The 12,067-nt window shown below is 41.3% G+C and overlaps 1 protein-coding gene across 5 annotated transcripts in view; it reads right to left on the bottom strand.

Moving 5' to 3' along the window:
• Positions 1 to 12,067, bottom strand: part of IRAG2 (inositol 1,4,5-triphosphate receptor associated 2) — a 58,051-nt gene that overhangs the window by 28,087 nt on the left and 17,897 nt on the right. For all 5 annotated transcript variants that reach the window (XM_075898523.2, XM_075898556.2, XM_075898515.2 and 2 more), the window contains exons 12-17: positions 9,269 to 9,328; positions 9,092 to 9,156; positions 8,877 to 8,979; positions 6,187 to 6,300; positions 5,276 to 5,377; positions 262 to 425 (exon numbers count right to left, since the gene is read on the bottom strand). In XM_075898523.2, the coding sequence (XP_075754638.2) occupies positions 262 to 425; positions 5,276 to 5,377; positions 6,187 to 6,300; positions 8,877 to 8,979; positions 9,092 to 9,156; positions 9,269 to 9,328 (608 nt within the window). The remainder of the gene's footprint in view (positions 1 to 261; positions 426 to 5,275; positions 5,378 to 6,186; positions 6,301 to 8,876; positions 8,980 to 9,091; positions 9,157 to 9,268; positions 9,329 to 12,067) is intronic.

The following is a 12,067-nucleotide window of genomic DNA, read 5'->3' as shown; positions in this document are numbered from 1 at the left end:
CAGTTCTGCTTATTTAGTGGTTGCACCTGCATAACATGCAGGTTTTCTACTGTTTAGTTTGTGGTTTGCCTGGTGTTTTAGAAGAGCTTCTAAAAAGATGCATTCTTACTTGGTATAGAGATAAACCCACATACAGATGTACTCACAAAAGCATGTGATTAGTTTTCAAAGTAGTCTTGGTCTGATTCCCATGTGTCATTTACAGGAGGTAGTAGGGTGGCCATGTGTGTTGGGGGAGGACGGGAGAGAATTAGGACATACCCGGAAGAGAGTTCTTTCCTTAAGTGAAGCTGCTCTGTTCTTAATCTCCTCAGATTTCCTGCCATTCTAACAAACTCTTTATCCAGGGATTCTCTATGTTCTTCTAAGAGATGGAGATTTTTAATCCAGTGATTTCGCCTCTCTTCTAGCACTTGCTTGAGGTCCTATTCATTTTTAAACATTAAAAATACCACATTAATGAGAGAAGTGCAAGGTTTACTAATCACATTAGTACTGTACAGGGACTTTGGTCAGCAGAGTCAGCCTTTCCCTATCCCCCATCCTTTAGCAGTCGAATACATCTCCATATTAGACTGCCAGCCAATGTTTCCTCTAAACGGAGCACTTGGGCAGCCACCCAGGAGAGATTCAAATGCAGCCCTGTTCATTAGCAGAACACCCACAGCTGGCAGCATGTGTTTCCACTGGTATGGCACATGACTTAGTGCACGTAAAATTTTGCACATGGATGGAAAAAATTAGAGGGAACATTGCTGCTAGCAATAAGTAAACAAGGATGGACTTCATGCAACATTGAGTGTAACAACTCAGTTCTTTGAAGAGGAAAGAGATAAGCACATGGTACATAATAGTGTAATCAGTACAACCGTTTGAAAAGTGGATTTTCATCCATTTTTCAAAAAGTGTTTTTTGCAGAGAAACCGCCTCCTTCCAAATCGTCCCTAGAAATTAAAGACTTTAGAAATAAGTTAGGGTTTTTTTAAGTCTGAACCCAATGTTTTCTTTTGTTCCAACATGCCTCCTTTTGCCAAGGCACGACGAAATGTAGCACCAATAATAATTTCCAATGGTTTCAGGAAATATACATTTGTTCCACCAGTTCAAGACAAGGATATAGAACAGTTTGATAACCTCCTGAAAGAAGTTCCACTTCAAATAAGCATGGAGAAGCAGGATATATTGGTGACTGTCGATTTGCTCACATTCAAAGAGCTAACCTCTGAATTACTGAGCACTTTGGCACGGCCAGCTATATGGGCTTGTGTGGATGAAACATTTAATCAGTCAAGAGGAAAACAGAGAGAATGAGGGTGACTGTGGTGAGTTGCCCCTCGGACAAACTCTGAACTGTTGAAGGCTTTCAACATGCAGCACTTTTCACAGCTAAAGGGATGTGGTGCCAGAGTCTACAGGTCACTTTGGGACATTCTGACTGAGAAGCAGAGCAAATTAAAAGTTCTTTCACCCAAAGATAGTGAGTTTATCCATTCCTAATTATTTTACAAGTTGATATTTTAAGTAGAATGCACAGATGTGAAATACTACTTCAGTTTAGACCAATTGCATTATTATTTGCTTAGCAGATGCCCTCATCCAGGGAAATGTGCAGTGCATATGAAGTATTACTTTAGTGCAAGTATCAGAAGTAATGACAAATAAAAGTAAATATGTTATGGTTAGATTTTTCTTTAAAATATTTTTTCATAATTTTATAATTATTCAGTGCCCATGTGATACAATACAGCAGTAGACTACAAATGCAGAACGGAGCACAGGTGGAAAAATGTATGGTACCTATTACTAAATACTGTAGCAACCACCACCATACCTCCCATTGGTACAATTCTAGATTATTAGCATGTACTGCAACTATCTGAGGTATCAGAAGCATCAGCTGCCTTTGGTCAGATGATGTTACCAGAACAGCAATAGCCACATAGCAAAGGGCACCGATGTTTTATTACTAACAAGTGTGTACTGTAGTTTCTTTTAGGCTATAATTCTTTTCCAGCAATTGTTTATAACACTGGATATAGTAGAACTGTTAAGAGAGCATGTAACATGCTCAGAGATCTGTACTGGTTGCCTGTTCATTTCGAGGGTGGGATGTATAGCATGGATTCCAACTTGGACTGTTTGAGATCTGATTGCTTGAGACCATTCTCCTCCTCATGAGGCCAATCAATGCATGGACAAGGTGCACTCTCTTACCTCCCATTTGAACTGGGGTGAGGGAAGAGCAGGGTGTGTCTGTGTTCCAAGAAGTCTCAACTGAACTCACCAGCCAAAGTCTAGTATATTTATCTGATCTTTCTCCCTCTCCTCCCCTCTCCTGCCTCTCAGATGGTTTGGGTGAGTGCAGATAGGATGTAAAAGGTTTTTTCCTGTTACTACTACAGGTTATAATTTGAGGACATAAGGGTTGCCTTTCATGTAAAAGCCTTCTGAAGAGTAACAATTGTTTTCTTTATGTTTGTGGCTTTCACAAGAGGAAGGGGCACAGAATTAAAGCGATTAGTAATGCTGCTAACTTAATCCTTGCTCTCGAATAATGACTTGCAACAATTATTGTGAAAGAGGTAACCACAATTCAGTATGTTTGTTCCTTTCTGAGGTGGCTCCTGAGTAAGACTCTCTCTAGATATATTGCAATAGCTTCAATGTTGGGGCCAAGAAAAACAATTAAATGATCGTGTCAAATTTCTAGAGTATCTCCTATTCAGAAGCAGCAGTATAATCTGCCCACATGCAGTCTACTTGAGAAGTTTGACATGAGTCTAAGAAGCATATGTAGTCACTTGCTTTGAAAGCATCATTTAATACTGAGTGCTATGTGTTAACACTGGATCATAGCAGAGCCCTGACCAGCTCCTGGTTTGGGTGCATCTCCTACGCAAGTCACAGGAAGTGACCAGGCCTTAACACCCATATCCTTTTTAAAAAAGAGGTCAGAACAGATGGGCAGTGTTAGTGGGACTTCGAACAAGCATGGTTGAGACAGATGTGGCATATGCTTAGCTTTCTGTAAGAGAAGGATGAAAAGGTCATTAGAATTAGCAACGTTCACTAATTTTCTTGGTATTTAATAAAAAAAAAAAAAAAAAAAAAAAAAAAAAGTCATTTTCATTTAACATTGCCCATAATTTTGACAAAACAAACCCCCCAATTGGGTGCTCAGTAAGAAGTGTTTTTCTTTGTTGAAAAAACATCACCTTATCCCATGATATTTTGCCGGGGTGGCTAGTATGCTAGGCAGGGGATGGCTTTGCCTTCCCAAACCACCAGTCTGGCCCCACCCACATTCTGCCCTCAGAATGCCTACTGTAGGCATTTGTGGGGGCTGGCACAGAGTGTTGCTACCCCCACCACCTGCTCTCTGTGCTCCGGGGCTGGGGCTGTACTCCGGGTAAGGGAAGCTAGGGCCATCTGCCTCCCTCCATTTTCCCCTCCCCGTGGTGGTGGTGGGCACATGCAGTGTGCTGCTCCACCTCCTTGTGGGGTTAGATTGGTTTAACTGTCATTCGGGGGTGTGGATTTGTTTATGCCCTTAAGCAATGTAGTTATACTGACTTAATTGCCTAGCGTAGACGAGGCCTTAGTTGCTATAGTCAGAAAGGTAGAGTCATACTAACCTTAGGCTTGTTTTTAATCTTGTGTGATTTAGGCTATGAAGTAGGAGAAAGTAATATTTAAGAGCTAGGCTAGCACGTGCCTTTTGGCCTCAGCAGTAGGGATGTTAAATTTCAATTAATTAGCTCTTGTACATTCCAAAGGGAGAGGTGCAGCCGTGGGACTGACGTGAGTGGGACTGTTTCCTCACTGCCCCGTGCAGAGATGGTGCTGGGGGAACTGGCTTTTAAACTGGCTCACCCCCTCCCCAGCACTAGCTCATGCTCCCTCCCTTAATGCCTGTCTGATAGAGGCAGCAAGGGGGAAGCGACTAGTTGAGTTCTTACTTGACTATCCGATAAGCAAATGCTTATCAGGTAGTTGACAAGTTGCTTACATCCCTACTCAGCAGTGCTTTTAAAGGAGATTTTACTGAAGATTAACAACGGAGCCAATAACTCCCCAGATTATGTGAGCAGGCACACCCTGGGTGCACTGGCTTTTGAGAGAATCCCTTTCACATGAACTGAAGGGAGACAAGGAGCACAGAAGTGTTGTTCAAAGTCTGGTGTGACTATGTCTACTGCAGAACTGGCATGCTTCAGTGAGCAGGCAGTAGTGATAAGAAGGGAGAGAGACAACTATTAAGCCAAGTCTAGACTAGAAAACCCCCCCACTATGGTTCAAACCTGCAGCAGGAGGTAGACACAGTCTGTTTTTGCTGTTAAAAAGCTATGATTATCCCTGATACAATTCCACTGATTTTAGGGATCAGCTTGGCCAGCATTAGCTCACTCCTTTTACACATATTGTGAACAGTCAGTAATTTTTCTACTGCAAAGTAGGTTTAGTCCACACCAGGAAATTCAGTCTGTAACTACATTGCTCTCCCATGTGAAAGAGCCACAGCCCTGAACGATGCAGTTAAACAAACCTCACTCTCAGCATAGACTGTGCTAGTCTGGTGAGAGCCCCCTCAACATAGCTATCATCTCTTGGTCTGGGAACCCCACCTACAGAGATGTGCCCAACAATTTTTCATGATCACTAACCAGGTACTTACCGTATTTACCACAGTAAAAGAAGGGGGAGCATATAGTGCATTGTGGGATATGCAATCTGGCCAAGGAGCCTCAGCCCCAGACAATGGTTGCATGACATGAGTTTTTTTGGAGTGGGAAGCACTGTAATGACAAACCAAATCTCTGATTTGGAAAGAAGTTAAAAGATTGTTGCAAATGAGCCATTTTTTCCCCCACTGAAGGATCCGTTCTCCAACCAGCTGTAATTAAGATGTTTTAACTTCAGCATAGTACACCTAGCTTTCAGTATGGTATGCGGAATAGGAGGAGCTTTATATATTAGAGAGCAAGTACACAGTTTAATACACTTTTCTCTCATGAAATTCAGGCAGGTAAAAACATAACCACAAGGAAAGGAGACTACAGTAATACGACAAAGACGAAAGGACAAAATGAGGAGCACTAGGGTGTAAAATGGAGAGGTTTCAGTTGTTTAAAATATAAAAAAAAGTCACCCCATTCTTTGATAACCATGAAGGGCTTTCTAATTAGTTTCATCCTCAAGCCTCCTCCTTGATGTTGAAGTGGAAAAAAGCTATCACTTCAGAAATAACGTGGGCTAGAAGAGCAGGGTTACTTACTGCAAGCTTTCTTTCACAAGTCTCCCGCACATTCACCTCAGGATCTGCAACCCATTGCAAAGTGGTCACAACAAGTTCTTCTGCTTCAGAGGCTTCCTCTTGCTGCAAAGTTACATATTAATGCTTCAATTACTTACTGCTTCAATTACTTACTGCTACACAGCATCACCCAAGTGCAATCTAGGCTAGTAACTGTACTAGAGAGACTTCTCTCCAATAAGTGATACATCATACGAGGAACTGGCAGGAAGCATTGTCTGCAGATATTAGAATCCAACTATTTGTCTAAGGCCCAAGGAAATTGTTGTGACAGTTACTTCAGGCCTCAGTTATGAATTGACTTATACACCATAGGCACAAGGGGCCATAGGTAATTTATCTCTCTAGTTTACCCTTCCCTTCACACAGATTCAGCATTACACAACTTCCAATACAGGAGGCTAGGCCAGGGCAGAGCCCTAAGTGTGCATGTCACTGGGTTATGGACTGGCCACCACAGCAGAGCCAGTGTAGTAGGGGTAGGCATGATCACTAGGGGAAAAGGCTGAACAGATTACCAGTACTGTAGTAAAGGGGAAGCAGGGGGGAAAAAAAAAAAAAAAAAGTCACAATTTGGTCCAATTCAGTCCCTGACCTGTTCCTGGAATAGTGCAATTGTGCACTTCCCCTACTCGGGTCTTATGGTAAATCCAAGGTTCCACTCCAAAGGCAGAAAGTGAGTTTGACACAGGGGAATCTATTTGATGAGTGTTTTAAAAGTTAGAGAAGCCTTCAACTATTAGAAAGCAGAAGGATGTGCCTACGAGACCAGGACTCTATCAAATGTGGAAACACTGACTACAGGATGTTTTGACAAGGCTAAAAGTCTGGAAGAATCCAGCATTCCTACAATTCCTTATGCAATGTCCTACCAGTTTTTGGATGATAGCCTTGAAGGTTTCTCCCAGTTGTTCGGGGCCTTGCAGTAACAGTAGCACCTCTCGGTCCAATGTTTCATCCAAAGCTGCCCATTCACTTCCAGTGACCTAGACAGGTTTTAAAAAGCCAAAAGGAGGTGTCCCTTGACTATTATAAATACCAGCCCCGGTGACATTTGGATATTTCAGAAGCATGGTGTTGTGTGTACCAAAAGGACAGAGTTACTGAGGCTTAAGCCTATCAAGGCTACAGAAATGCATCAGCATTCTAAAATCTCCTTGACCTTAGTTATTAGAATCTACCTGAGTGAGGTAGATTCTCCTACCCTCCACACACAACCATCCAGGCTATTAGGTCCTTCTGGAGTCAGTGGCAGAAAGAAGTCTTTACCTGTTTTAATAGGACCTTACCTCTTGCTATTAAGCTTTGAGAAGACGAAAATCTGACACTATTATGACTTACTACAACAAAGGCTACTGGGCAAACTTCTGCCTAGGGAAATATTTTGCTTTCCCTGTTAGTTTGTTACTTTACTATCTAGCTAATTATTTCTCATGCTTTCAAATACATAGAAGGAACCATGCATTTTAACACTGCTTTGTATCTCCCTGCAGTCCCTCTCTGCCATCTTCACCCATCAACTGGTTGTTGCACTCAGAAAGTGGTAACATGAGCAACAGATTCATCTCACTAAGCTAGAAGCACTCACTGCTATGAGGAAGGCTTTTAAAAAGCCCAATTTTTTTTTTGTGACAGTATGCCCTAGCACAACTTTTCTCCCTCCCCAACCCGCCCCCCCCCAGTTTCGGGGCGGCTTTTTGGCGCTCAACTCCCCTCCCCCCTCGGAGTACCAGCACCATTTTTCTTTTACAAAAAAACACAAAAAAACCACACAACACTGAAAAAGCCTAACGGGACAAACTGGTCATTGTACAATCTAGTGGGACTATAGATTTTATATGGTATAGCAATGATCCCCTTTAATAAGGTTGTGTACCAGTAACAGAAGTACAAGCTTCTCCTGTCTGTAATAGGCAGTGCTGCAGGATAGCAAAAGGACAGTATTCTGTGCCTCCCTCTCGAAGGACTGACTTTAAAGTGCCAAAGCCACACAGGACTAGAACTTGGACTGCACTACACAGAAGCGGTTCCCCCACCCCAATACCTTTCAAGTGTTCTGAAAAAGCTAAGGGTATCGGTTGTCAGGTCTCTCAATCTTACCACTAGGTTGGTTCAATTCCAACCCACATTTGCAGGAACCAGAAAAGCCAGCAGAAGGCAGCCATTTCAGTCTGGTGAGTTAGTGTTCCCAACTTACAGGCACCCAGTAGAGTTGCATAAAAAGTGGATTTATCAGTTGTCTGACAACTGGAACTGGGTCAAGTGAAATTAGAAAACTGTAGAAAAAAAATTGGTAAATAAACCCAGTTGGTGTCAAATGAAACCTCTTATTCCTCTGGAAATATTGTTTGGTGCATTTTTATAGCGTTAGATTTACAAGAAGCTGGAGGAGGAGGACGAGGACAAGATCTGCCCATTCTCCTTACAAAACCTTTATCCCAGAGATTAGGGTGCCCATTGAGGGTGTGGGAAACCTGGGTTCTTTTGCCTGATGTAGAAACGGTATTTGAAGTTGGATCTTCTGTATTGTAGGAGAAAACACTAACCTTTGGACTATAGGATATTCTGGTCTAAGTCTCCCTCAATTTCTCCTTTTGAATGTTTTCCACTTTTTATAATTAAATAGTCATTGGAACAGGGACTTTGAAGGGATGTCTACTCTCCAGAGAGGATCAAAGCTGCCGCAGTCGATCTTCCAAGTTTCAAATTAGCGGGTCTAGGAAAGACACGCTAATTCGAACAGAGATGGGCACTCCAGTCGATGACAGTAGTCCTGCTTCCATGAGGAGTAAGGGAAGTCAAAGGGAGAGTGTTCTCCCTTTAACTTCCTGCAGTGTGATAGCGCCAAAAGCCGAGTTCATGTACTTAGACTTCAGCTACGCAATTAACATAGCTGAAGGTGCATATTTTAATTTCGATCTTATCCCGTAGCATAGCCCCAGCCTGAGACAGTCCCCTTAGTGTGGTGGAGAATTGTCAGTCTATGAGACACCTACTTTCCTTGGCCTGAATGCTATTCATGGTCAGAGACAATTCAGAGTCATTAAAAGCTGACCAGGAATAGCTATTGGGCCTCCTTTTCTTCCTCCTGTTTTATGAATGGAATCTAAGTGCTGAAAATAAGTTTTTGGCAAAGCTATTTGTTGATTTTGCATCCAGGCTGACCAAAGCTGCATTTTCTAGTAAATAAACTATTGGTGCAAGATTGTTTGCCGAGCTCAAGTTACATGTTTTGACCACATTACATAAATCGCCATACAACTGACACTTACTGACAGGCTTAAAGAGTCACCAAGATTTAAGTAAGATTGGATGCTGAACAGACTAACCAATGCCTCCCCTTCCTCCCCAGTGCCCATGGATCTAGTCCTACTGCATGTGGTAAGTTATAGCACTGGCAGTACTGATGTGGTGATTTGTGGACTTCACACTCCAGGCCTATTTTGTTCATAACTAATAACTCCTCTGTGTATAACCCACACTGATTGAGTCACAAGTATCTTTCCCATATAGCTAATAAGTGATGCAATGATTCGAAGTATTTAAACTTCAAGTTTCATACCTGTGAAGACTGTTGCGCAAGTTCCAATTCACTGTGCAATGAATTTGTCCTTTCAAGGACGCTGCTGTTAAATCTGTGTATTAATGGGAAGTATATGCCATTTCTAAAAGGAGGGGAGGGAAGCAAACAAGGTTAAAAATCCAGGGTTTTTTCCCCTGGAGAAACAGGAGGGGGAAGAGAGAATGTTTTACTGGACTCCTAATTCAGATACTCACGAAATGAGTTCTTGCTGCATTTGTTGCATGTTATTCACCAGTTTATTTTTTTCCACTCTTAAGGCCTAGAATCACATCCAACAAAGAGCAAACTCATAAGTTCACATGCTATATAGAAGAATTTTTTAAAATCTGTATGTTCCCTAATGCTCCTATAAGGAAAATACAGTACTGTACCTCAATTACAGAGGAGTATTCCACAATGGTAGATTTCAGTTCTTGGATGGCCACGTCTCTCTGCAAAGGTTGAGGATGACGGAAGTTAGTGTCACAGAATATAATGGCTAGCATGCTGAAATGAAGTTACTGGCATTACTTCCATCGCACACTATACAGATACTCCCTTGCTTGATGAGCTAGGTAATCTGTTTGAATTTGGATTGCACTTTAGGATGTTTCAGTGCTTCATAAAGAGGTGAGAGCACAGCTATTAGAGAGGTGGGCAAATCGAGGAATGTTTCATCACAATTTTATACATTTGGTTGATTTTTCATGCCTAGACAAATAACCCTATGGCACATTAGAGACTAACACATTTTATTTATGTGAGACACACACACACACACACACACACACACACACACACACACACACACACAAGCTTTCATGGGCAAAACCCACTTTCCCAGAGAAGTGGAAGAAAAAAAAAAAAAAGAGAGGGATTGAGGAAACCCTAAATGGGGAGCAAAATTTGGAGATCTTTTGACACATCCTCTATTCACATTCCTGAGAGTCAGTGTATTTTGTCTGGTACTGATTTTTTTTAAACCTACATTTTACAGATGCAAGTAATATGTGGATTTTATCTACACTCCTACACTTAAATTTTCAAAAACTCGTGTTCATACAACTGTGGATTTTCTTTTTAAGGTATAGATTAAGAAAAATACCATGTGATGTACTAGTATCTCCCACATTTAGCCTATTTCATATACTTTAAGAGCTCTTACAGGAACTCAGAGATGGGGACAAAACTGAAGGTAACTACTGGCTGTAATAGAATGCAAGATTATTATACTCTTCAGCTACTAGGTGGCACTATGTGCAAGGTACCTTATTTAAAAGAACCTCGACCATACCTGCCAAAGCAACTTACGAGGAACACATCTGGTGTGTATAAACAAGCTACATAGCCAGTGTATACCTTGTACAGAACTGTACCACTACTGTAACTATGCTCATGAATCTTTGGTGGCTTGGAGAAACAAATTCCAAATTTATACCACGGCTGGTTTCAGTCTTACGGCTCTGTTCATAAACATTATGCAATCTGTCTTCCTTAGTTCAGATCTCTACAGGTGTGGGCTCAGAGAAGAGAGCTACACAAATGCAAAATCAAATCAAGTAAAGGTAATGTTTTAAATTTCATGTTTAAATGTGGAATTCGTTAAAGTGGCTACTTACTGCTTGCTTATATGGCTAAGCATATTTCAAAGATGTTTTAGTTACATTCATAGTTCATACTCGGGAGCTCAGCTACAGAGCATTCCTTAAAGCAGGAACATGAATTATATTTTAGTACAAATCATTGCCCCTTTTTATTATTTTAAAACTGCCAGGCTGTGTCTACACTGGCATGAATTTCCGGAAATGCTTAAAACAGAATACTATTCCGTTTTCAGTTTTTCCGGAAAAGGAGCATCTACATTGGCAGGCTGCTTTTCCAGAAAAGCCCTTTTTCCAGAAAAGCGTCTGTGGCCAATGTAGATGCGCATTTCCAGAAAAGAGCCCCGATCGCCATTTTCACGATCGGGGCTTTTTTCCGGAAAAGACTACTGGGCTGTCTACACTGGCCCTTTTCCGGAACAGTGTTCTGGAATAAGGACTTATGCCCGAGCGGGAGCAGAATAGTTTTTCTGGAATAGCGGCTGATTTTGTACAGTAGAGCATCGTTGCTTTTCCGGAAATTCAAGGGCCAGTGTAGACAGCTCACAGCTTATTCCGGAAAAGCGGCTGATTTTCCAGAATAAGTGGCCCAGTGTAGACACAGCCCCAGAGTACTTGTTAAAGGTGATAACTGGACTGAGACCCTAAGCACCAATGAGCAAAGAAAATGAAGTTGCTATAAAAAGCTGTTTTAAGCCTTTAACACTGAAAAAAAAAAAAGTGTTACCAAAACAAAACAGAGTTCAGTTTAACTTTCATCCTCACACATTTCCTGTGGATGCAGCCTAGGAGAAAACAGTTGTGTTTAACATGTTGCTGCAGTTACAGTTAACTGTATTTCCCCAATACAGTTTTATGCAAATGGCAACATAAGAGTTTACTTTGTGATTAGTACAACCTGCTGGAAGTGTCAAGGTTGCCAAGCAAATAATAATTTTCTCTAATACATTCCTTTTATCCAAATTAACATAATTTTCGCAAATTCCTCTGTGGATTGCCCCTGCAAGAGTACTCAACCCACTAGCTTGCATTCACAATTCAGTTTCTATTTGGTCAATTGACTGGATGATCATAACTCGTAAGAAGAACAGATGGGGGGGGGGGGGGGGCAGAAACTTGAGTCTCAGGCTGTGAATCAACACAATTAAGGATATTTTAGAATTTTGTCTTTTCCATTCTGAGCAACAACTAACTGGCTACTGCAGTATTTATTGGGTATGTTGGCTTTTAATTGGAATCATTTTTGTCACATTCAGCATGTATGTGCACTCCTTGTCATAGAAGTGTTGATAGTCAGAAAGCTTTTGGATCCAATACATATGGATCAAGATTTTAGAAGCCAAAAGACAGCCCTGGACCTCAATATTATATTTGCATTCCCTATAACTAAAGCTGGGTTTTAAAGAGATACATCAGAGGGGTAGCCAAGTTAATCTAACAGGGAAAACTTAAATAGTCTAGTAGCACCTTAAAGATTAACAAAGATGCAAGTTGCCTTGTTTTATCCAGTTCCCAGAAGATCATTTGTTGGGCATACATGTTTTTTCCCCACCTACTTAAAAAAAAAAAAAAAAAAAATAAAAAAAAAAA

This window comes from Pelodiscus sinensis, chromosome 1 (genome assembly GCF_052426305.1).
Source record: "Pelodiscus sinensis isolate ZL-2025 chromosome 1, ASM5242630v1, whole genome shotgun sequence".
Taxonomy (NCBI): Eukaryota; Metazoa; Chordata; order Testudines; family Trionychidae; genus Pelodiscus; species Pelodiscus sinensis.
Note: the sequence above shows the minus strand (reverse complement) of the source record. Positions and strands in the feature narration are given on the sequence as shown.